The sequence below is a fragment of the Ips typographus genome, linkage group LG1, assembly GCF_016097725.1.
Source record: "Ips typographus isolate SLU linkage group LG1, UJ_Ityp_2.0, whole genome shotgun sequence".
In the NCBI taxonomy this organism is placed as follows: Eukaryota; Metazoa; Arthropoda; class Insecta; order Coleoptera; family Curculionidae; genus Ips; species Ips typographus.
The window spans coordinates 3697029-3724566 of record NC_138422.1 but is presented as its reverse complement, the minus strand read 5'-3'; the positions used below and the strand labels follow the sequence as shown (position 1 = coordinate 3724566).

The following is a 27538-nucleotide window of genomic DNA, read 5'->3' as shown; positions in this document are numbered from 1 at the left end:
ATATTTAAGGTTAGTAAACATGTAATTTAAACGGTGAAAATCTTACCCTCTTTTGTGGTAGCAAAAGTCTCTCCTGGTTCAACCTGCGAGTAAGAACAAATCGACGGTTTAATAAAAATTTTAGAACTGTACGTAACTTTTTTTCGCGGAAAACTTGGCAAATCTTGACCTCTGGGGTCTTTCACCAGCACTATTACCACCATTCAACATCACTTTCAGTTCTTAGAGTCTTTGTTTGAAAAATCACGCTCTTAGCATACAATTGTTAGGTAAAAAGTTTGGACAGAGCCCCATAATACCATCACCGCTTTGTTCGAAAGCCGTTCTAACACTAAATTGTTATTCAATATGACCGGAACAACTTTAGCTTGATAGGGATAATGGATCTATATTTGGTGTAGTTTCTGATTTTTCATATTAATATTCAGGCGACTTCCTATTGTGACCCTCGAAAGTAATACTTTTAAGGTCAGGTGTGTAAAATGATGCTATCAGAACTCGCTTTATGTTGTGTGGATTGTATACTACGTGTGTTTAAGACTATCCTATGTTAATCACGTATCTGTAATATACTTAGTAGTAAACAAATTAAGGCCTTATTATTAAACTGAATGTTTTTTCTGTAGAAATTAACTAAATTATTAATGACAGATATGCCACCTTCTACACATTTAACTTTGCTGATCACCTGATAACTATAGCACAGGAGAAAGAGGATCTAGAAATTATGCCAAGGAAATTTTTTGGAGAATATTAAAACTGGGGTCTTACAGTAAATCTCCAAAAGACTAAAAAATATAAAGAGTTATTTTCGATGATAAGTGAAGGGATTCCGAAAACTAGCAGAGCTACGAAGTCGGTTAACTGGGGAAAGAATTGCAGTTATAGAAGACCAATTCAAAACCGGTTTTTTTTTGTTTCTTGAGTACGTTTACGGGGCACTAAATATATTTAGAAAGAACCAAATTTTGTCGATTTCTTTGAATCCATCTAGCCGCCAGCCGATCAGATTATTTGTTATTTTTGACATATACCCATATGATATCACTCGGTAATTCTGAATCTAAGTTGTTCATTTTTCAGTTAAATTATCGCACCATTAAATATCTGTCACAAAATTTACAACATAAACAATATTTGAAGTGGCAAAATTTTAATATATTAACACAATACACGCACAACTCACCATGGATATTTCATTTGGAACAACTGGTGGTGGATTGGGAGGTAGGCATAGATGTTGGATGTGAAACTATAATTTACTTAGTTTGTACTTTACTTGTTGTGTTGTAAAATGTTGGAATAGTGATTATCATATTATATAAAATTTATTGATAGCCACCTGACACATTGTGCACCTTTCTTTTTAATACCAAAACGTCATTTAATAGTTCAAATAATAAATAATACAAATAAAAAATTCATGTCACTGAAGGTTGCACAAAGTAGGAACCTGAAAACAATCAGAGAAACTTTCAACACGATTTTAATCATAAATTCACTTGTTAGACAATTTATATGACAATGTAATAAACGCTCTGATCATTATGTAACATCGACTTTAAAGCAATGCCGCCGACATTTAATGTACCCGAATTTCGGCTGTAACAAGGTTTTGAAATACACTAAACAAACGGGGTGATACGGTCGTTTATCTAGTCTTGGTTTGTATACAAATTGTCCTATATACTCAACTGAAACCCCTTATAAAGACTTATTACATAAACAGAAAAATAATCAAATAAAATGTTTTTTTTTGAGTTACAAGTAACATGTAACTGGTTTTTAATCAACGCTTTAAATAATGCCAATTGTGTAAAGTAACAATGTTTATCAAATTAGTAAGTATCAAAATCTGATCTAGTTCAACTAAAGTACGAGTGTAGTTGGCTAAGTAAATTACTCTATCTACATATGTATATTTTGCAATAATTTAACCTATTGAGAAAGTACGAGACTAATAATGGTTTAGAAATCGAACACCACACCACGCACATAAATCAATAAAAAGATCCTAAAACCTTTAAAGTTTGAAACTTCACTATTGCCAAATGAAAAATGCAAAGGATTTATACACCTGCCTGTCATTAAAGAAAAGCTGCCACAATGGATTAAGATAAAGCATCTATTCTTGGTCGTATTTGTGCCATTGCAACCTCATTTTGCATTAGCAATGACGAGGAACAATAGTGGAATGTTTGCGTTTGTGTTGCTGAAAGGGCAGGGTGGGTTTACATAGAAATAGCTCTTTATGTAACACCAGTTACAAGGAAATTTAATGGACCTATTCTTAAGACACTGAATTTCGATAAACTTTTTGACAGTTATTTTTAAATATTTTCCTGCGCAAATTTGCTGTGAACTAGTAAGATATAGTCAGATATCTTTTCGTGGAAGTATTATATTTGATATTCGACGATTCGTTTTTTAGTTACCTTCATTAACTTTCATTCTTTTTGTGGACGCCATATTGAATTTTTGCATATTTGAATAGATGATGATGATATGTTATGGTATGAACGGTGGAATTTCGTAAAAATTACGAAAATTATGTTTTTGCAAAGAGCGCTTTGAAAATGACATATCAAAAGTAATTTTGACGGTTGATAACGGTAATTTGGACTTTATCAAAGTCAAATACAAAAGTTATAGTCCACGACCAGAAGGTTTTGCAGGATTTACTTTTTAATATCCCTAGTGAATCGAAAAAGTTACTTGGCACAGAGTTATGTTATTTCAAACGAATACCACATTGTATTAGTTGAAATTCTGACTTGCAAGGTTTTCTATATTTAATGTTATATACCTAATCTCAACACTTTACCTAATCTCAACAATATTTATAAATTTATTCATTTATATGATATTGTTTATATTACATCATATGTTCTCCGTTCTGGATACCACATCTCTCTTTAGCGTCTTGCATAAAATAATTATTCTGGTTATTCATAGATTTTACTTCTCGCAATATTATCTTTTTTTCTGCACTGTGATCATAGCCAGTTTGTCTTTAAGATCTCAGAAGAAATTTAGGACTATTTGCTGGCCAGCTAATAGCTGGGATTCCATCCTGTTTCCAAATTATATTATTTATGTTAATTCCATGTGGGTTATTTGGAAGATCATTGATAACTTTTTCAATTTTTTTCGAAATTCCGAAAAATCGTAATTATTTTGATAAGTGTTGTGGTTAGGTATATAACGTTAAATATGGAAAATATTGCAAATAGTAGTAGGAATTAAAATATTCAATTTCAAAAAATCATTAGTATAATAACACTTGTTTTCATATTGACTTTTGTATTAGAATCAATGTAATATAAATCATTACCGTTTAATGACCGTTACCAAATTAATTAGCAAAGGTTACCGTAATAATTTGTAACATAACATTAATGCACTAATTGTGCGCATAAATGAATAAAAGCGCGAGTAAAAACTACGTGAAGTACTGTTAGTTAATTTTACCGGCTATACAACATTGTAACAACTTTTACAAGCATTTCCATAAAATATGTAATATACACTTATCAACAATCCGAAACCATTTTTATGTTCGACATAAACTGTATAGCCGGCAAACCAACCAAAAAATAAACCCCGAATGTCGCAATTTTACGTGGATAGCAATCTTGAATAAAACACTTCAAATGCTATATAAGGCGAAGTAGTAAAGGTTTATGGACTGTTATAGCCGAAGGAAAAGAGGGATTTTTTAATTATGTCTGATTTAAGGTTCGTCTTTGGAGGTGTAGTCAACGAAGCACGTCCAACAACATATTACAACGTTCTTTTCTCTACTAAAGTTGGATTTAATTAAGTAATAAAGAAAATAATGTGTAAATAGTGAATTTATGTATCTTTACAACTATGACAATTAAAGCAATTGCATGTAAATGGGAGCTACAAGATGATTCGGTTGGTCACAGGGCTGTTTTTAGGAAAATCCTGTGCTAAAGGTGTTAGATCTCCAAAACTTAAAATATGAAACTGTTCAATGTCAATCGAGTTAAGAGCTATGCTACTACCAACCCTATCACGAAAACAACTAAATACTTAAAATTGTTAAAAATATTTAAAAATATAATAACGTATGGACAGTGTGGAGCTCTATAAGAAAACTACAACAACTGAAATTGGCGTGGGCATTCCCTTGATACAAAACCAGGGATCAGAAGACATCCCAGTAATCACTCAAGATGAAATAAACAACTGCTTTAAAGACATGAAGAACAATAAATCACCAGGAGGTGACGAAATTAGCTATGAAAATATAAAACTAGGAGGACCAGCACTTCTGAAAATACTGTGTAAGCTTTACAACGCTTGTTTAAGAAACTCCATAACGCCTGGTCAATGGAATAAGTCCATCATAATACTTTTACATAAGGAAGCAGATATAGCCCAAATAGAAAACTACAGACCAATTAGCCTGCTATCGCAGATATACCTATAAGCTGTTTATGAGAATAATCACCAAATGATCATCTTCATACAATTAAAATCCTCATTGAAAAATGCATAAAGTATAATAAACCGTTAGTTCTCATTTTTGTAGACTATGAAAAAGCTTTTGACACAATAGACCACCATAATATGCTTAGTGCCCTTGCTGATTGCAGAATCGACCATCCTGGCGATGTGGGTTATGATAGGAAATGACCACGTTCTGTGTGAGTGCGGGGAAACATAAAACATAAAGCTTTCAAGAACATTCAAGCTGTGTTCCTCAAAGTACACTTTCGAATATAGGTATGTATATGGTTCGCTAACTTTGGGCCGAAAAACTGTAATATTAGGGTTAGGACACGAAAAAGTGAAAGCAAAGTAAGTTTTATTCTCAAAGAAAAAAAGAGCAATCAAGCCATTACTATAATACTAACCATTGTTTTACTGAAATAAGTCTTTAAATGAGTGTGAATTGAGTATTTACTGTCAAGTTTAAATTATTTATACAGACACAATCGATATTCAATACAGCTTCCCAACCGGTAACAATTAATTCAAACGACCTTGTTGTTTCCTTTACGTGAAAAATGGAATACTTACATACAAATAGAAACAATAGCAGCTATAAATTAAACGGCATGTTCAACAGACCTTGTCTAAAAGTGGCAAAGCTAATTGTTTAAGGTAAACCTGGTAATTAGAAGTATTTTTACTTTTCACCACGTAACAGGAAACTTCCCTTGTGTTTTTTTCTCTCCTTTTAGTTGGAAGACCATTTTGGCGGTTGCAAAAGAATGCATACATTGACCAACCTCAGCTTAAAGTTCAACTATATCGGGGCAATTGCCAATTACCCTATTACGCTTTAAATAATGAATATAACGTATCGTTATTGACATATCGGCAATTATCCGTACATAATCTATGAGGTATTAAAAGCCAAACTAAAAGGTGAGCACGCAATTGACTGGCGAATTAAACTAGAAACTCACCCGTTTCCTTTTAGGGATTTTAAATTACCTTTATCTGTCATCCATATTGGAAACTGTTGGTTGTTAGATTGTTCGTTGATAAAGGTATCAATTTAGCTCAACTTTCCCAGTTAAAAAGCGGCAAAACAATTTATCTTTATTTGATCATAACGATAAACTGTTTAAAAAAACTACTTGGTTGTATTTTGTAGGTTGTAAACAGTATTTAGTGTCAGCTTCGTGACCAGCAACTGCGTGCTAAAGGGCAAGGTTGAACTGTACCTATTTTTTCATGTTCTCAACAATTAAATAATAATCTTATCTCATTGAATGTAGCAGGCCAGTTGGGTGTGGCTTAATTGCCTTTATTGCTTATCCATTAATTTGAAAATCTCATTAAATACATCTATTTTACAACCATTGAAGTGTAAACATCATATGCAAGTTGATATAGTAGTAGTTGCATCAGGTATTAAATAATAAATTTAAAATTTAAACAATAGCTAACATTATTATAACACCTGAGTGTTGCGTTTATTAAACGTATTTCATAGCGTTCATGGGAAATAGCGTAATTCAATATAAAAGAAAACAGTTCACAAAATTCAAAAGTGAAATTCATGAACAAAGCACCAACTGTAATCTATTTTTCATATACTGCAAGCCATTTTATGGACTAAAGCTGATATTCCCATTATGATGGTATTACACAATTGTCTGCGTGAGAAACGCAGTCTTTGTTGCTCGCCTAAATTTGCATATTATCAAACTCGGTTCACTTTGTTATGGTGGCTTCGTAACACTATGAAAAAAAATGGAATTATTATGAAAATTTGCTTCAAATCAGTACCGTAATAAAAATGCTTACAGTTTCTTTTTATTAGGCAATATTTAGTTAGATACATACAATTCAGTTATAATAAAATTCACTTTGAACACAAACTTGTCTGACCGATAATTTTATTACCCCTATTCAGATATATCCCAATTGATCCTATTTCAAATAGTACTCAAGATATTTCAATTTTTTTTCTTTTTTAAAATTAAGGTTCCGTGCTGGATATCAAATTATAAAAATTCACAACTTAAAATTTGAACCCTCTACTGGAATTGTAACCAAAATAGGAAATTTAAAGTTTTTCGTTACAACAAAAAAAAATCATTCGCAAATTGCGTAATAATACTGAAATTAGTTAAGAAGCCACTCTAGGAGGCATTTAAAATAATCGATGCTTCTATTAAATCTATATTAAATAAATAATTGAAAATGCTAAAGATATCTGAGGTCATCGAATTGATCTACAGGGTGTTTTTTAATAAGTGTCCGATATTTCTCAGAGCGATTCCTCAGGTATTTTAAAAGTAAAAAGTCCATATAGACATGGGTTTGCAATGCCTTATTTATCGAGCTACAGAGTGTTAAAAATTAATTTTAATTACCGCCTTCTTTACATGTAAGAGCAACACCAAAGTCTAATTTAAGTTTTTCATTGTACAAAAGTAAGCCCTTGCGGACCCATGTTTATATGAACTTTTTACCTTAAAAATACCTGAGACCTGACCCTTAAATACACTTTGTATATTTCGAAGCACACCTGCATGCAAATAGTGTTTTGCAATGTTGCTAAAATTACGTTTTCTCTACTTCTGAGAAAATGTTTGCAGAGTTGCGAAACTTTTTTTTTTTTCAAGCGGTCTAAAATAAGCCTATTGTGTACCTGTACTGCCAGCGTAGAAAGGCTATTTCATATCCTAGGAGGTAAAATAAAGTCCAGCCAAAGCAAGTTTGGTTAGAACCCTTTGTCCTGGAAAGTACAACAAACTAGTGTGAAAACTGCTCAATCAAAGAAAATTTGGAAATCCTTGAAGCTAGGTAAGCAAAACTGGTAAATGGGTTTTATATTATTACCAAGACCTTTCTTTTAAAATGTAAATGTGCCAATGGAACTTCTAAAAGCTGTCCTGTTTCTTCAGAGTAAACCTTTGTTGCTCTCAAAATGCAGGCGGCCTCAAAAGGCAATAAGTTTACTGAATGAGAAAGCATATTGTACTTACCACTGAGTATTGTGTTGGAGTAAAATCATTCCAGTTCAAAGCTTTCAACCACTGTTGGGTTCGAGCAGGTTCTTTTGGACACTCTTGGGCCTTTCACCAAATTGCTTTTACAATTTGGCAAACAACAAGTGGACGGCATATTGTAGAGGCAATAGAATTTAAGTTAAAAAACCAACAACAAATTATAGAACAATGAAGGAACAATAACAATAGTGATAACACAATAAAATGAACACAAACTATACTTTCACTAGAACAATAAACATACAGTGCGTTTTTTTTAACGCGCAACATAGGATTTCACGTGTTAAATTTTTAAGCCCATGTTAGACCATGTGATTTTGGAACTACAAGTATAAAACTTGACGGGTGGCTGTTTCGTACCCTGAAGCTGAAGTAAGTTTACCAATTCGGCCTGAAAAGTGTTAAAAAGCCTGCAAAAAATCACCTTTTTGCGAAAAGGTTTTATCATTTCATACTCCCTGTATGCATTGTTGTTTTTGATACTGGCACGGCAGGTAGCAGGTAAAATTTGGCGTAGAAAGTGAAACAGGGTGATCATTAACTTTATATCAAGAAAGTTAAGAACAAAAGAAGTATTTTTATAAATGAACTGTTCAAAGTGACCTCCGTTTGAAGTCAAACAGTATTCCAAACAATCATAAAATGCCCTTTTGACGTTCAAAAGATGTCGGGTCGTGATGCAGTCAAAATATGTCACTTTACCTGCTACCTGCCCTGCCAGTATAAAAACAACAAGGAACAACAATGCATACAGGGTGTATGGAACGATAAAATCTTTTCGAAAAAAAATTATTTTTTTCCAGTTTTTAATCACTTTTTAGACCAAATTGGTAGACTTACTTAAGCTTCAGGGTACTAAAGACACACCCGTCAAGTTATAGACTTGCAGTTCCAAAATAAAATGGTCTAACATGGGCTTAAAAATTTAACACGTAAAATCCTATGTTGCGCGTTAAAAAAAACGCACTGTATAAACAACAATATACAGGGTGATTCCAAAGTTGGTGCTTTCCTTTCACCTGCAAATAGGGCTTCAAAAAATAAGGTTTTTTTTTCTTTGACGCTTTTTCGAAATATGAACAATAACGAAGATACAGGGTGTCAAAGTTTTACTGAGAAAATAAAAATTTAATGATTTTGGCCAAACCACTTGAAGTAATTAGACAAAATTTTGTAGGTGTCAGTAGCTACGTGGAAAGGAATTTTCCAAGAAACAACAATTTTCTGGCGTTTACCAGTGGCGCGCGTATAATTGTTTTAAAACATTTTCGAAAAAAAATATTACCCCACTGGTTTTTTTTTCAACATAAAATTTATTATTGAATTCCTTGTTCAATTCTAAAAATAAAAGCCCTTTTATTAATTTTTGCTACGACGCACCGCTTTCGAGTAAAAAAATAAAAACCGTCTTAATGCGTGCCTAAAATTAAATGCTGTTTTAATTCAAAATGTCAAATTATTAAAACTTAGTTCAAAGGCGGCTGAAATCTTTTGTTTTTGTTTATGTCTGTTGATAAGGAATAACTTGTAGTTAGTTAAAATAAAATTTAAGTAATTTTTTATTTTGTTTTTTTTTTCAGTAAAACTTTGACACCCTGTATCTTCGTTATTGTTCATATTTCGAAAAAACGTCAAAGAAAAAAAAAACTTATTTTTTGAAGCCCTATTCGCAGGTGAAAGGAAAGCACCAACTTTGGAATCACCCTGTATAATAGCAAGTAATCCATAATCTTTGGCAAGTAATCCCAAGTCTTGACTTTAAACCTTAAAAATTAATTTAATCATGGAAAAACTCAATTTCCATAATACAAACAAATGCAAACTGTCAACCACTATTTCGGCCATATTGGAATTTTTGGCATGCACCTTCTTGGCTTTCTTGTACAGAGGGCGGTGTTTTGATTCGTTCGTTTTTGAGTTTAACGTTTAACCGTTTAACGCACATTTGGTGGTTCCTTTCAAGAGTCTAAAGTCTCTAAGAGTCGTAATCATACGTTATAAAAAATGAGTAATTTTCCACAAATGGAGCCTTTATATTTACATGTGCGAGATCCTAGCATTTCAAAATATAGAGTTGATTTGGAAAAAGTTCGCCAAAACCTACCTTTTTCGAGTATCGGTACTACTAATGATTCCTATACATTTGCTGTTCCAGAAGAAGAGATAGAAGAGGTAAGGAAAATGATTATTATTGAGCTCATTCTGAGACTATGAAAACTTAGGTTGTACCTTTTTATCTATTGTACCTACCTATTATTATATTATATTATATCATTATAATTCACTGTCAAATCTTTTGTTTTATAGATGTAATTGTCCATTTTAACAAATCTAAAATATTACTAATTAGGCTTTTATTTTGAACTATATTTTAGCACTTATTGTAGGGATTTTATTAGCTTTATATTTGCAATTAGGTACTTAATTATGTTAGTGATTGCTACTTTGTATCTTTGACGTGTGTAAACCATCTGGCGCTTAACATGAATAAAGCATTATTATTGTTATTACTATAAGGACGGGTACTTTCACCTCGGAATAAATTTATTCTTAGGATAATTTCTATGGAAATAAGGGAATTGACCAATAGCAGCGTCTGATTTCACGGTTTCCATAGATATTATCCTTAGAATAAAGTTATTCTGAACTGAAAGTACCGGGCCAAAATCTAGTCCAAACTTTGGACTGTTTGGAGTTAAGAATATTTTTTTCTGGAGGCAGATTTTCCATAAACTTGAACAAAAATTCCATTCTTCTCATTTACTTACCTGACATTTGCCAAAGCCAAAACAAACAAGTTTCAGTAAACACACATTTTTTACTAAAACTAAACTGGATTTCTGTGACATTCTTTTAATACAAAAAAATGGTGTGTTTCCAATTTAGTTTACCTTGCCCTCGACCTTGCCATTGCAGTTTAGTTTGAAATTGGTGAAACAGGCTTCTTGTTAAATACTATTATTATATCAAATATGGATCTAGCAAGTGATGAGGATTTTGAATCATCCTCTATTCCGGTAAGTAGCAGAAAATGTAATTGTTTAGATCTAATGTTAATATAATTTTATAGCTTTTAAAAATCATTGTGTATGTTCAGGGGACATCAGCCCCTTAGAAGCTAAGTAAGCAGTCATAACACACTAAATAGGACTGCAAATGGCCACGTAACAATTTTCAATTATTTTAATCTTAGATGTCAGAATATTATTTGAAGAGTCACGTGACTCATTATAATATGCAAATGGTCACGTGACGATTTTCAATAATACATATATTTTTAAAGGTCACGTGACTCTTTTTTATTAAAAGTATTATTTGAAGTGTGACGTGACTCTTTTTGCAGTTTATAAAGTCGCGAAATCCTTGAAGGTCACGTGACTGTAAATAGCGAAATAATGTTTAAAGGGTCACGTGACCGTTTTTCAGTTTGAACTCAGATTTTTTAAATTACATGATTCCTTTTAATGTGCAAATGGTCACGTGACGATTTTTAATACTCAAATTTAATTTTTAGTCCACGTGACTCTTTTTTAACTTTAAAACGGCTCCTAAAGGTCACGTAACTGTTTTAAGATTAAAAATGGATTTTATAATGTCAAATGACAGTTTTGAATGTCAAAATGTTATTTAACGACACACGTTACTCTCTTTATAATGCATTTTCAATTCAAAACCTGTTCACGTCTAACCGGAATCCTAAAGGTAACGTGACTGTTTTATATGTTAAACATATTATTTGTAGAGTCACGTGATTCTTTTTTAATCCCAAAATGGAACCCTGAAGATCATGTGACTATAAATAACAAAATATTATTTGACGGGTCACATTTAATTTAAAGTTTTTTTTTTAATTAAATTTAATTTTAAAGATTACGTGATCGTTTTTTAGTTTTAGAACTCTAAATCACGTGACTCATTTTAAAGTACAAATGGTCACGTGATTATTTGAAGATTAAACATGGAATTCATAATGTATTAAGCATAAAATAACCATTGATGAATATTAAAAATAAACTAATAAAAAATAACTAAACTAAAAATACGACAAAGTGAAACACAATAATTAAACAAAACACACACAAATACTGTTATTTTTTGCCTAGAAACTAAACAAAAAATGGGAGTGGTCAACTAGACAACGCCGCATTAAAACTGATGTTTTCCAACAGTCAAAAGATCTCTCAAATTAGGCGAATATGCGTTTAGTGGTGCCATCTCACGCTGCTTACTTAAATTAATTTTCAGTTCCATTGACACTGTCTATAATTATCATTCAGTCTATGCCTAAAGCTATCTAGCAGTCAAAGACAATTTTCAAAATTCAATCAAAAAATTCAATTCAATTTTCCGAAAAAATCTATGGGGTACCGCCCCCTGAGAAAAATGTCAGAAATTTAGTTTTTTATTTTTCAAGGTCAAACGGTGTGCTGTACAGAAAAATGTCATATTTAGTGTGTATATCGGGGTGTATACGTGGCAATCACACCCTCATCTCAAACGGTTTTCGAGATATTCATGAAAAATATCGCGACTTTAGTAACTTTTGCATTAAACTTGCCAACTGTAAAACGCGCTTCAAACTTACATTAAATAATATATTTCAGGTTAATGTAAACCCTTCGTCGACAATGTTCGACGACACACAATTTGTCAAGGAAAGTACCGAACCTATTCCATCCAGCATTCCAGCGGACCAACCTTATGACATTTGCATACCGTTAATCGATGAAGAACGGTATAAAATAAATTGTACGATATTCGAATACGGAAACAAGTATTTTCAGGAAAGCGTCGTCGGACAACGACGAACTTTTGAAAGAATACAGCAAACTGAGATTACAATTCGCTGAACTGACCGCACAAAACGCTGAACTGACCGCACAAAAGGCTGAACTGACCGCACGAAACGCTGAACTGACCGCACAAAACGCTGAACTGACCGCACAAAACGAAGAGAAGAGAAAAGAAGAAGAGAATTTAAAAAGTCGTAAATAGCATACGTCAATGACGTCAAATTTGAATCTCCCTCAGTTGTAATAGAAAATGAATGACAATTATTACGTCACTGCCACTAGCTCTGGGACGGACTTTAATTAAATTAGACAAATAATCAATTGAGGCGTCTGTTTCTTTTTGTCATTTTTTTTTTCGTTTATTATTTGAAGGGTGCACGGGAAAAACAAGCTAAGTCAAATTTTAAAGTTTTTGAGTACAGCAGTTTTATCTCTAAAATCGTTGTTAACTGGTCACCTATACGCATTAGAAACATAAATATTTTTTTATATATAAAGCAGCATGCTTTTTTATTTAATATAATAATTACAAGGTTGTTGTTGAAGAAGATACAAAAATAGGTCTTGACTTAGCCTGTTTTTCACCAGATTTATATTATAAATATTAAATTCGTCAAACTGAAGTAGCAAACAAGGTAATTCATAAATTAAAATGTCAAATGTCAAAAAATAACTAATTAAAAAGTTGTTTTTTTTTATTGATAAAAAATTATTAAACTAATTAGTTACTAAAAAGATCGAAAGGTAAGTAGGTCATTCCCGTGTACGCCTATCCTAAAATATGTTCTATTAGACGACGTAGCTCGTTTTTCTTCTGACTAAGTTTGGACCCTGTATAGCATCGCTATTGTCTACCGGGTGACGCTGTTTTGATTTTGGACCTGCAAGTTTGTTACTATGAGAGTTTGGTGAAATTGGCTTTTACAATATTAAGGCACTTCTTTACGTAGATTACGATAATATTAATATTACTTTTATAGATTCACTATTTTTTTGGGTTCTGAACTAAACTTTTACATTTTTAAATACGAGTCATATTTTATTTTTACCTCATCAGAAAGATATTTTTCATTTTATTTAAACAAGTATGGTTTGGGATAAATTTTGCGTAGTAACTTTTTAAAAAAACGAATTAAAGAACACCATAATTATTTAAGAACTGGAGACTTTCACAAATCTAATACCAGGTGTACAAAAATGCGAAAATTTTAACTTTTTACCTGCACTACAGTGCAGGCTAAAAGTTTAAATTTTCTCATTTTTGTTCGTGTTTTACGACAAAAGGGCTCAAGTTAGAGATTGGAAAAAAATACAGAAAACTAGTCCGTGATAGGTACTACAACTTTCATTATTACGATTTTTCAATCAAATCAACCGTACAGTTTTCCCATGTTAATCTCCTATGTCCAGGGTGCTCTTTGACACCTGGTATTAAAAACACAATAAAAAAATGATATGATGAAGGAAAATTTATTGAAGATGATTTGGAGATTTTGGGTATATTGGTGTTCAGATTTCGTAGTAGTATAATTTATAACAGATCTGACTATTTTGATAAAATTGGCTACTTTACATTTTATAGACGATTTCGATTGAGAATCAACTGTTGAAACGGTTTTTGAGGAAATAGAAAATGACTAGAATAATGCCTCTGATTAGTAAACATATGTTTAAAACTATGGGTACTATAGGTTCTTGGGTTGTGTTGTGGTAGGTGTTGTGTGATAGATTCATCAATTGCTTGACCGTTTGTATTTAGGCGTTTCGAGGCTGACTGGACACATTATAAATGTTTGACAAGGAATGCCATCCTATTTTGAAAGATCCTTCATCCCTAATGACCTTAATCCACCTTCAAACTTGATAGTAACAGATTTTTTAGTCAACAATTAAACCTGTTGTTCTTTTTTCTTAAACTCAGATTTTTCAAAAAACTTTGTTAAATCTCAATTGCTGATTACAGCAATTTTGGAAGAACACAAAAATTGATTGCTAGTTCGAAGACCAAGGCAATTGGTTATTGAAGCTACGAAATCATAAAAATGTTCCAGATTAGTGATTTACGTAGTAAGCCCTAAAATATGACGCAATTAACGTGAAACACGCTGTATATTGACATTAATATTTCGCTTTTATTATCTTGTCAACTTTTGTCTTTAAATATTCGTATACAAAACTATGTATTTGAAAATACAAATCCTACAAGCATATAAACAACAGAGTATTGAGAATTGACCAACTTTCATTAATAAACTCATATACGCTAAGGCATCATTTTCCAGTCATCGCTTAATTTATTAGGGATGCTCATATTAATCAAACAGAGCAAATGACCCACCTCTATGCAATTAATTTAGGCGATTTTCTTAATTTTATTTGCAAGTAAGCCTTTTTTTTACTGGTAGCTGTAGTCAAGTGAAATTTGTAAAATTGGTTGCAGTTTTTATATTATAGCCTAATGTGTTAAGACCTTGTTTAATATTTACGTTAGCCATAACTAGAAATTTTAAAAATATTTGTAAATTGGCTTCAATTTGGCTTCACTAAAAATGTTAATAGAAAAGCTAACTGTATCACATAAAAGCTGCTATTCTATACCTTTTAATGGCGGTAATATCACTTAACTACAGTTTGGTTAAAAGTCCAAGGTGTCTAAAATAGATCGTCCTTATTTTTATTACTAAGGTATTACTAAGGTAACCTAACTTTTAATTACCTAACTAACTTAATATGAGAGTGTTATTTTGAAAGTTTAAACTCTAGATTGAAGTTAACCTCAACCAAACCCCCATTTGCATTGTCGTATTTTAAATCGAGATTAAGTTAAATTTGGTTTTGAATAAAAGTGAAAAAATTCACAATCTGAGCTTGTGGGTGCAATCAAGAAAAAATTAAAACTTTTGTCGGGCTTTAAAATATGAGTTGTTCCAAACTTTTCACCTTTAGTTACATGAAACTATCCAAAAGTTAACCTTTGCACTCACAGACACATCAATTAACCGTATCCCGAATCCGTTACATAACCGGCGATCTTGACATATTTTATTGACCGGAGGTCGTACGTCACAAAACAAAAATCATCAAGTTTCCGCTGCACTTGTTAGTTCCGGCTTTTGCGGCGTTCGACTGTTTTTTGCTAGACAACTAACTACTATCCTACTGCACTGCTACTATCCGCCAGATCCATTCATTTTATGCACTTACTACGAAATAGTTGGCGGTGGTATAATGGCGATCATGTAAGAGACCGCCATGGTTTAGAATGTATTATTGTTTACAGTTGTCAGGTGGAGGTCGTTACCGACTTTTTTCACAAAACGTAGTCATATCTCGTTGTAATAAATGTGCTTGTGTAAAACGAAATTTGCATTTTTTGATGGGAGGTTGATGGTATTCAAGATGCGGGGGTCACGAGGATGTTTGCGTGATAAGTTTATCACAAGTGTATGTCATCTGATCTGACAGGCGTCGCAAAAACCACAACACATTTGATAAATTTATGGTGTCAGTTAAATCCAAGATTGTCAGTAATTTAGCAAAACTCAATAAACGAAGCTTTTCATCGAGGGTTCTCACGCTCACTTAAAATACTTTCAATCTCTCTTTTTCTATAGAATCTCGGCCAAAGAAACGGAAAGTAAGTGCGCACTTGGCATTCCGGCCGCGCCTAGACTCTTTAAGGGGCTCTTATCCATTTTGTAGGGTCATTCGTAAATCTGGATATGGAATACTAGGCCAAACACTGTCATTTACTAACATAATTTACCTGTGTTACAATTTGTAAATAGTGAGATAGCCGGTGTTGGCAAGTCCAAAAGTTTTTTTTCTACTCCTACATGGATATTGGTTCATTCCATAACAGTTTAAAGAACGGATAAGTAGGCAATTGCCAACGGTTGAACGAATACAGACTCTTAGACTTCCAATTGAGCATAGACTGACTGACTGATTGACAATAGACTCGTCCAATTGAGCACTCCTCCTAAAATTTCGTCCTCGTGCGATTGGGACATCTTATTCACCCTTGTTGTACAATATACTATGAATCTACTTGAAACAGTTTAATTCAAATTGCCAGCCAAATTCCATCCTTGGTCTTCTCTAAAACCTGTAATTTCTATGCCAATAATCCCTATGCCAATATTGTACATACTTTTATCTACGACTAGCATGGTAATGATCCATTACATAGCTTCTTTTCAGTTACGTAATGATCGATTTTACCACCCTAGTGCGATAATAATTAATTTTATTAACACAATAGCACAATAATGACGTTGTCAAGATTGTAAACAAATCACCAATCGTTTATCATGGTTGAAGTCATCGTTCACCTATACTACCATAATTCTTGGTCTTCTGATAAATGGTTGAAAATAAAATAGTATACAAACCACGCTGGAAAGTTTAATTTCTGTCTCGAGATAAAGTTCACCTCGACTTCGTCTCGGCGAACTACCTAATATCTCGACAGAAATCAAACACTTTCCACCTGAGTATGTAATCTATTATTCGACAAAATAGTTTTGCTGTATAAATATTTATTAGTTGCTACAGTGTCGTTTAAGCAACTGGTGACATACCCCTACCATTTTGTTTCAAGAGATGAAGCAACAAAGTTTTATTGAAAGTGGTTACTAGTAAACGTAGCTTCTTTTTCCAAGTATCTTTAAAGTGCTATTTTATTTGAAATTTGGGAGATATACAGTTTTCTAAATACAAGTGGCTAGTAGGCTTTTTCGTGGACATTTCAGAAACTGAAAATATTTTCTGGCAAATCTTTTATCTTTTTATAACAAAAAAGCTGAATGTCACTCTTAGTTGGACACCCTGTAAGTTAAGTCGAAATCGGTTCATCTTAATAATAATTTTATTCAATCTGAAATTTGCTGTCTTACATTTTTTTATATTGAGAAGCATTATTGAAACCGAAACCCCCAAAGGCCTTATTTAGAAGATCCGACCGAAATACCCACGCAAAATTTATTATTGCTGGCGTTATGGATTTTCATTTTTCTGAAATGAAAAGGTTAATGCGAACCTCGCCTTATTGTTTACATTCAGTTACGGGCAACTAAAGGGCAGTAACAAAGTAATACGTTATTGTTTAGTTTGCTGAGATATCTTCGGTAGAATGGACAATAAAACGTTACTGTCTGAAGGTAGTTATTAAATGGAGATATATTGCCGGCAAGGTGAATTTTCAAGCGAGATTGAATGGCATGATTGAAATCTAGGGATATTATTAAATTGGTAAATTGACGTGATTAACTGTTGCCTAAATCTGAATTAACTTGATCAATTTACTAATTACTTTTGACTTTAAATTAGACCAGTTAGGTCAATGTACTATAATTTTTGACAAAAAATTGAACGGTTAATTAAGTAGATTCAATTTGGGAATCAATCAGATTAATCTGACAATACTATCTAAGATATCAGTATTGCATAAATACAATTTCATCTAAATTCCAAGTATGAAAGCCATATGTAATTTTATAGCGGACAGTTATACAGTTCATTTTAATTCTGACGAAACCTTCTAATGTAATTTATTTATACTTAAAACAAACGCTTTTTTTCATAGTACTACAAAACCAATAAAATGGGAATGTTATTTCAAATTAGGCAGTTATCAAAAAGTCTGAGGAAGAAATTCCATTGGACCACGGTTTATAAGCCCGGATAACTTTTTTATTTCAGAAACGTAAATATACAGATATGATAATTGTATAGGAAATCAACGGTATTAAAAGAGAACCAATGCAAACATCAATGCTCAAGTCAAAGATAATGAAAACTGTCTTTTTGTGTATTTTACACCAATCAAAATTCCAATTTTAAGCTAATGGTGTAGAAGTTCAACACCAATATATAATTTATTGTAGCCTCTGCCTTAAGTTATAATCTAAAACTGTAATCATTTTGACAATCTATTAATATTACATTTAATTACCGACATACGTTTTTTGCTTGTGATTGTGACGCAAGAGTCAGAAGTAGCTGAACCATAGTGTTTATTTATGCTCTTTTACGTATTGGCGTGCGAAAAACTATCAGTCCCAATGATAGTTTATAGTATCCGGAAGGCATATTTGAGAAACACTTATCTAAAGGCTAAACTTAATAGTATGTAAATATGTTTAGTGGTGACTGTAATTCCGAAATTAAGATTGTCTCACGAGAAGTGATGCGACTGGGAGGAAAATGAGTCTGAATGACGCTTGTTCTATTTCTTTTAACTAAACGCAATTGTAATGTCAATGAAAATGTCATTATTATATACAGAATCTCGAAAAAAGAATTATTTATATTATCAGCTTATTTATTTTTATTAATTACCATTTTTATCAGAAAGAGATCCACTAATATTCTCAGTGAAGTAATAGTAATTACTGATAATTCGGGACAACATCAGACTACAATAGGTAATTACAGATTTTTCATGCACGTATAGCGTACAAGAAATGGAAGTCCCCAGGCGATTTGGTCATCTAGGACAAGACAATATCAACAGGCAGAACAATAGATTGAGGATGTCGAAACCCTACTTAGAATTATGTTAATCTATTAAGATGTTTGATCAACGTATTAATCGATAATGGTGGGTGGTGATGTTTATGTCTTTGTAAAATGTATTAACGCAGAAGTCTTGGTTGCATCACACTTTGATGGAATTAGTTAGCTTGGACGTATTGTAAAGTACAAACAGAATTGGTTTCGTGTTTTCCAAACTGTATTAGGTTACAGACCTAAAGCAATAAAGTACTCGGCCGGGAACACGCGGATCTTAAAATTAATTCAGTGGTTGCATAATACCGAGTTAAAGAATTCTTATATTGGCAACTTCGTGAGAATGCGGTCCATCTAAAGCTCTCTTTAAGCATGCGGCAAATAGATGTCCGTGGAAAAAATTGTTGCAACAAACAGTTATATTCCCACCCACGATTATCTGTTGTTTCGCAAAATAACCGTTTAATTTTGCAGTTTTTAGTTTACAAGGGTCAGTTAGCACTGATAGGGGGTCCGCCGATTAATTTCTATTAAAGCATCATGACTCTTCTCGAACACTGGTACGTTTCAAAGAATTATGGACTGCCAAGTTGGGTACTTCTGTAGCTATAACTTCAACAAACAGCGCCGTTTTCTTGAAATACTGCTGCGTTAATGGCCGAATATTAAACCGTTTAAACACGAAGCGATGATAATGGTTGGTGCATTAAACGGTGATTTATCAAATTAAATGTAACACGCATGACTGGAAATGTGCTTCGTACTGATTCCTTCTCCATTAATGAAATTTTAATAGAAGATGTAGGTATCTCAGTTAACTCTTTGTTCTTTAATGAACATCTTTTAATTTATCGGGTATTAGTGCGATACCAGTATTTTATCGCAATAAAACTGACAGTAAATTAAATATTTGCTATGACAGAAACAAATATGTAAAAGTAATGGAAATTTTATACAGGATCATTCTAAAGACTTAATGGGGATTTTGTCTACACCATTTACACATGTAGTTTAGAAAGCGTCAGTTGAATTTTAGAAACCATAAGATGAATTAAAAAAATATCACTTATATTTCAGAAAAGGTACTTTCAATTTTAGAATAATAACTTTGATTTTCGAAATTGCAATTTGTATTTCAGATTAGTCAGTTGTATTATAGAAAAGAGCAGTTGGATTTTAGGCATGGTCATGTAATTTGGAAAATTAAAGTTGAGCAAAAAAAGTAAATAAGTTAAAAAGTAAATAGTTTTATTTTTAATAACATTGTGGTTTAAGCAGTTCTATGAAAAATCGATTTATCTCGAAAACCGTTTATTTTATCGAAATAAAGAAAGAGTACAATTTTTCGATAAAAATGTCAAGAGTATCTATTAATGGCGTTTGCAGCTGAAAATAATGACAGCTGTCAAAGATTAAGCAAATTGTGTCGTAGGTCCAGTTAGTTCCTGTCTTTCGAAGACGAGATACCTGGTTTTGATGTCAAATAGATCTCTTTCGATAAAACATTAAACCCAAAAATTATTACAATATACAAAGTGGTTCAAAAGTTACGGCCAAAAACGTTAATTGGAAGGCAGTTCTTTGGGGCTCGATATTTCCCTTAAGAGTGACTTTAAAAAAAAATTATATGAACAAATCGTATTATTTTGACCTCCCCTGCATGCCCCCGAGAGATTGTCATATAGTTATGGGACACACTGTATATTTTATATAAATTAATACTCCCGATGGGCGGGTTTTTTTGCTTAAAGTGATATTAAAACCAAATACAATACGTTTTCTAAAACCAAATTTACGATAATGAAATACAAGTTATAGATTCTGAAATCCAACTTATTTTTTTAAAATCCAAGTGATATTTTCTAAACTACATGTGTACATGGTGCAGTGATTTTGTATAATATTAATTATAAACACACTTTTGTAAATTCAACTCTTTGAAAGCGTTGTAATAAACATCTAAAATACTCTAAATTTTAATACGATTTATAACAAGGCAAAACGGTTCAATTTCTTCAGCAACTTTGCTTTTTTTTCATCATTTGCTACTGGATTTTAGCTTTTTCTTTCTAACTTTTCTTCTTCCATTGCAGTTTTCTCTTTCCTTTTATTTAAATTGGTTAACTTCACTTTGCTGCTGTCATTGTCAGTGAACCGTCTATCACCGTCCTTTAGTCCAGCTCAGGTTGGTGTTTTGGTTTAAATTTCTAATAGTGTTTTTACTGCTTGTGCTCCTTTGTGGATGAAAATGTGCTCTTCAGTTAGCTTCGATAACCCTCACCGCACTTCCAATTGTTCTTGTACTATTTAAACTGAAGGAAGCCAGTGTCCCTCTCTCCTGACCAGTGAATTCCTTTGGACCTAGCTCAAAGCCACTTAGGAGTATCAATAATAAACTTGATCTTAAACGTGGAATTTTTGATAGATAATTTTACAAACTTACATAAATCATTCAAAACGAAAGAAAGAAAAAATCCAATATTATATACGAATAACAAAATTATTGGTTGTCAACATGTGCGTTACTACTGTACGCGGTAAACAACTGTAGGTATGCAGTAATCTATTAAAGCAATCAAATAAAAATGTATGCATTTCCAGTGCAATTCATCACATAAAGCCGAAAGCAAAACATGAACTTGTATGGCATGTTCAATGAAATGCAGAGCAATTAAACTTAATTTTGCAATTACCTTAAATTTTGCTCGTAACCGTGTTTTATGGTCAGACATGAATACTGTTATGCTGATGTAACTAAATACACTGGTAAAAAATGTTATATCCGCTCGCAATTATCATTATTTAATTCTACAACCAAGGCTAAAGTCAGATGCACCCATATACAGGGTCGGATCACATGCACCAAGTCCACTAAAACACTTTACTTATCAACTAAGCTAGATACCATCAGAAAAAAATTTATTTTGTTACGAAGTTAAAAATACTTTTCGTACAAAAATGTGACGTTTATGTTTTCAGTAAGTTACCTTATAATTTTGGACGCCACTGTATACATCCAAGCCTTGATTGTCATCGCGAGGTCGTATTTTAATACAAAGACTAATGCAAATTACAATTATTCTTCAGAAATGCCTACCACGGCTGTACGTGGTCATAAAAACAATGTGTCAGTAGAAGTTATTGTATTGTTTACTTGTATGTTTCTCATTACGTTTTATGTGGCGTACTGAAATGATTGAATATTGAATTCGTAATTAGAAGCACAGGTGTTTGCTAAAGGGCGTCAGAAAAGTTTCGTTAGCCTAACGATTTGTGATTTATAATTCATTGTAACTTATATTAGTAAAAACATACGAAGTGTCCGAGCGACATTTTAGCTTTTCGATTGGTATACATTTCGCATAATTTTGTTAAAATTTAACATTTTCTAAATTATACAAAGGTATAATTGCAGTACTACTGCACAGTTAAATCATACATTTCGTATAAAAATTGAGAAGCAAAATCGACTTAGTACCTAATATTAATGTTACATAACAAGTTTGGTAACATAACTGGTGTTTACCACTATAAGCTGTATTGGATGCTGTAGTTGGTGACAAAGCAGTATGAAAAAGCATTAACAGAATACCAGGTGAGTAAAAACGTAATAGAGAAGAAAGGTGTAAAGGTGTTTTAGTGTTACGTGTTATGCATATCTTTTTCATAACTATTTAACTGAGGTTTGCCAAGCAAACTGATTAATAGAGCAAACCGTTGATGTGACATTCAACAATAATTAACAGTTTAGAACAATACGTGTATTAACTGTAACTGTGTTTTATTAGTTTTTAGCTTTTGTTTTACTTTAAAATTAGTAAACTGTCATCAGTGTGAACGATGAATGATTGAACATAGTTTTAGTATTTGTTATTTGATTACTGTTTTGTTTTAATTGATTGTACGTATATTAATCTTTTCCAAGAAGTTTTATTGTAAGAAGGACCAGCAAATATTGAAAGACGGTCAGAATTAACCTTTGTGAGAGGTGAAGTAAAATAAACATTTATTATACAAGGTGTCCCAAATTTGAGAAATCAAATTAACCCTTAATCACATAGTCGAGGCAATATTGTTAATATACAATAAGTATAACAGATGCTGCTGCGGAAATAGTTGAATATCGATACAGACATTTTACATCAATTAGGCCTAGAATTTGACGTAGAATTCAAATATCGGATAAAAAGTTGGTCAATGTATTTAAAAAAACATAAGTTTGGTTTGTTAGTCAAATTTGGGACACCCTGTATAACAACTGTTTATCTAAGAGTAAATTAGACCTAAATATCTATTAGTTTTTGGGTTCAGCTGTCCCCCCTTTTAGAATGACAGTCAGCAGACTAGTGATCTAGTTAAGCCTCTGAAGATGGGTGTCTGAATACGCCCGAAACATGTTAGGCAATTAACAACCTTTTTAATAAATATTTGTGGAGATCGACTCTGAGTTTTGATTTCACTTATACTCACTACTCCACTGTGTGAATATGGACTACTACTTTTCGATATTAGTTTTGTATTTAACGTTTTTTGCTAAAGTCAAATTTAAGGAAGTAAGGGGGTGGTCAGAATTCAACCAATCACCCTGTACATACTTTCAAAATTGTAATCAGCGGTTAAATTTTAACAAAGTTTTATCCAGCCAGTTTTGATAAATCTCTTAATCAAATTATCCCTCTGAGTTTAAATATTGTACAACAGGTATTATTATTGACTATAATTTCTGTTAATACCAAATTAAAATGTGGATTAAGGATAACTTTTCGATGTCGCTGGTGAAATGACCATCAAGAGATAGATTTTTTTTAACCTTACGTGATATGTATCTTAAAATTCCAACTTTGTAGCATTCACATTTGGAATACGCTGTATAACTAACTATTTTTTCTACAAACATCTAACAAACGAGAAGTTACCCAGATGTGAAGTTTACTTTATAGCTGGTGGAAACAAATTGCTTGTTTGATGTCTTAATACTTAAATAGTTATATATTTTTGCTTTTCTATAATGTTTATGACTCCTTACTAACCATATTTTGTGATGACCAGATGTTGAGAGTTTAAACGCAGATTTCTACATTTTTTAGTTGGGCACTTAACTCTTTTTGCCTCCATTCTCTTGATATACAAAGTTAAGTAAAGATTTTCTAATTTCCTATAATCCACAAGTTTTAGAATATATTAGGTGTTTGTGATTATTCCTATTGTATATTTAATTAATTATTGTCAGGTTGGATCTGTAGTAACCAGTGTACACCACCCGGGGCATTGTTATTATTTTTGACTTTGGCTTTGATACTGAATTTAATTTTGATTAATATCATTATTTTTCGGATTCCAAAGTTGTATTCTTAGAAAATACTAATAAGTCTTTTAACATTGGGAGTTTCTGATAGTCATTATAACTGTTATACTGTACTTTGCCAAGTTTTCCAATTATTTAAACGTAGTTTATTTGATAATCTTGACTTACCAATGCAAGTCCTTCGGGTGGCCCTGCTTCATAGCGCTGGACTGAAGCCAGTCGATGGTTGTTTGGTAGTAAGCTGGCAACTTCAGTCATGATTTAGAAAATTAAAGCATATCTTTGGTAACAAGACGGTATCTGAAAAAAGAATATATAGTTTTATTAGCGGGTAGATTAGCGGGTAATGCTAAATGTGCACGGTGAAGAACATATATTTTTATTACTGTGTTGGAATGTATATTACAATATTTATTATAGAAAGACTCTAAATTAATTCGTCTAATTCTTACTTTTATGTTATATTGTTACTACGATCAGTTACGTCAAACAAAATTCTTATTTACTGATTTTCAGAAATGTAGCATAAACAGAAATAAAGAACCAAAAGGTTAACAATTTAGAAATGTTGACATAGTAAAAGAGTTCCATCCAACGTAAATATTTAAAGTTGTACATAATAATTACTGTTAGGCGCATTCACCTTCGAATCAGGTTTCGGCTACGTTCCAGTACTAGTTCCGTCTAATAATGGTATTTTTCTTAACTAGTACCGAAAGTGAGACTTTTCTGCACGTCGACTGAAAGGTAGTAACCATGTTATTTATTTAATTCATACCTACTGTATAGTTTTAAGAGACAAATCAGTCCGAGCGAGCGAGTCGGTAAAGAGAAAGAAGATAAGCAGAACCAAGTAGATTCTCCGTTTTGCCTATATTACTGTACCTGGAAAACTATCCAAAATAGGAGTCTGCGGCAAGAAAAAAACTGAAAGGACTGAGAGAATAGCTATTTATGTAACCAGTTACGAAAAGATAGATTTTGTGTGTGGTCCTACAATTTGAATGAGTTACACAATAATACATTTTCGAAACGTGTTGCATACATAATTTTTTCTAATTTTGACCAAAAAGGGGTAAAAACCATCTTTTAAAGTGATTTAACACAAATATTCACTTTCATAGCACCTTGTATAAACTGTGACAACGACATGTTATGATGGATGTCGCCCATATGTTTCTACGGAAATGCATAAAAACAGGGAGTGATGAAATGAACTTTTCATAACTAGTTACATAAAGTATCACTTTAGCAGTATCACTTTATGTAATTAGTTACATAAAGTAAAACGTTTTGTCACTCTAATCAGTTTTGAAAAGTGTCACTTTATATGCCAAAATTAGAAAAACACATTTAATAGCTATTTATGATATAAAGTGTATTTTTTAGGCACGCTGTGAAAGTTTGCAGGACGAGCAAAGCGAGTACTGCGATTCGCATGAGGGCCTTAAAAAGGCACGTTCAACACGAATACCATACAATATTTTTTCTACAAAAGCATTGAAAATGTAAATAATTCTTTATATTTGAGAATTTATTTTCCTGCGAACAGTCAAACCAGTCCCCCCCCAACACCCTATAATTATGTATTTCGAGAAAAATCAAATTATTACTTTTTTTGGTCTATTTTACGTAATAGATTTAGTGAATTATCAAGAAATTAGCAAAATTCCGGGCAATAACGGAATTTCTATATCATTTTTGAATTTGAAAGGCAACTATATGGTATAAAGGCAATTAGTGAATTGAGGAATTAGTAAATTTTTTGTGATTTAGGTTACAGATTTACTTCTGCGGTTTAATATAACAGAATTTATTCTGGGAATATTCCATATGTCTACTGAAACTTGGCTGCGATTAGATGAAGAATAACAAGGATCACAATTTTCTTTTAAAATGTAAATTTTTTTTATGGTATTTCACATCACAAAACAAGTACTACTTAGAATTATAAAATCCTGACCTAGCAGTCTGAGTAACCACAAGACATATTCGTTATTTACAAGTATAGAAACCAATAGTTAGAGAACGTGTTAAAAAAAATATTGTAACGACACATGCATTCTGCCTTGTCAGGAATTCCCTATACACTATCATCCCATACAAACAATATAAATCTCACTTTGGTAATACGATCTTCAATCTCGATTTACATAATACATTATTTTCATTCCTCGTCAAACGCACCACCTTATTAAATGTATATTTTCATTTCCCATTTAGGTTTCGTAATATTAAAAAAAAAAAAAAAAAAATCGAATCATAACCACAGGTGTTCTATTTTCTACGAGCCTAGAAACTTGTTTTGTGCATATAAGACAACTTGGAATCGTCCAAACAGTACTGTAACTAATTTCAATACATTGCGTATTCTTAATCAATATTTCATATACGTGTGGGTTATTACAATTATTTTGTTGGTAGTTTCAAATCTGGGCGCGGCGTGGGTTTGACACTGATGTCTTCTATCGTTTGTTCTAAATTTCAGAGTTACTGAATGGTACGATAGCCAAATTTTTTGAAAGCTACATATAAGTGTCGCAATAATAAACGTAACCAAGCTTAAATTGGAATAAGGTTAAATCGACAGACGATGTATACTTATATTTATCTCAATGAGTCAGAATGCTGTCGTCTTGAGCTCCTTGGTTTTCCTTAAAAGGATAAAGAAAATTTAAAAGCCGGTCGGTTCATTTGCAGTTTTAAGGTTGTTACGTTGCAAATCAAATTTATTATAAATATAATTATTAATGTTTGGCAATTATGAATGTTCAACAATTTTAAAATTTTAGACAAACTGCACTGAAGGAAAAATTCCTGTTGAAAATCTAAAGATAAAAATTGAATCCTCAACAATTCTATAAAATGTTACTATTTTTATACCATTTGTCTTATTTTTGTTTATTTCTACCTGTTTTGTATACGGGATGGACTATTGGATGGTTACTGGTTTCTAGGCTTAACAAATCGGAAAATATAAATATAATAATAAAATATAATTAATGGACGATAATGAATGCAAAATCATTCATTAATGAGTCCCATTAATGCATGATTTTTCAATTGTCTTACTTTAAAGCACTAATTTATCATAGGCAACCAAATACGCACACAATATAGTTCTAACCTTCTTTATTTTTATTAAATAGGAAGAAATAGATGCACATTATTTAGTTGAGATTTACCATTACCGACCGAACAAACTGTCACTGTCATTGTCATTGTCAAGGGTGCCTATAATTTCAGTTTGCCGTGACGCGTATCTACTAACAATTAGTTTTTCTACTCCTACCGGGATATTGGTTCATTCCTTAAGAGTTTAGAGAAGGAATAAGTAGGCAATTGCCAACGGTTGAACGAATACAGAATCCTACTCTTTCCGCAAATGTGCGATATGAAATAGACCAATCACAGGCAATTTTCAG

The 27538-nt window shown here is 32.2% G+C and overlaps 2 protein-coding genes and 1 long non-coding RNA gene across 9 annotated transcripts in view; 2 read left to right on the top strand and 1 right to left on the bottom strand.

Moving 5' to 3' along the window:
• The window catches only part of LOC145736568 (uncharacterized), a 75738-nt gene that overhangs the window by 22410 nt on the left and 25790 nt on the right, over positions 1 to 27538 (top strand). Inside the window, exon 1 of one of the 2 annotated variants that reach the window (XR_014180026.1) lies at positions 21942 to 22403. The exons of the other annotated variant lie outside the window; for it this stretch is intronic. This is a non-coding gene — a long non-coding RNA (uncharacterized LOC145736568). Of the gene's footprint in view, positions 1 to 21941; positions 22404 to 27538 lie in introns of those variants that run through there. 2 annotated transcript variants of the gene reach the window in all.
• Positions 1 to 27538, bottom strand: part of chas (chascon) — a 68600-nt gene that overhangs the window by 28208 nt on the left and 12854 nt on the right. Inside the window, exons 2-3 of one of the 6 annotated variants that reach the window (XM_081990960.1) lie at positions 24282 to 24413; positions 47 to 83 (exon numbers count right to left, since the gene is read on the bottom strand). In XM_081990960.1, the coding sequence (XP_081847086.1) occupies positions 47 to 83; positions 24282 to 24371 (127 nt within the window). In that variant the 5' untranslated portion in view covers positions 24372 to 24413. Of the gene's footprint in view, positions 1 to 46; positions 332 to 15235; positions 15559 to 24281; positions 24414 to 27538 lie in introns of those variants that run through there. The other 5 variants (XM_081990952.1, XM_081990939.1, XM_081990947.1 and 2 more) reach the window with 5 other exon arrangements.
• LOC145736558 (uncharacterized) lies at positions 10379 to 13321 on the top strand. Its single transcript, XM_081991025.1, has 3 exons — positions 10379 to 10519; positions 12107 to 12237; positions 12287 to 13321. Exons 1-3 carry the CDS (start codon positions 10475 to 10477, stop codon positions 12495 to 12497), a joined length of 387 nt encoding a protein of 128 aa, XP_081847151.1. The 5' UTR covers positions 10379 to 10474; the 3' UTR covers positions 12498 to 13321.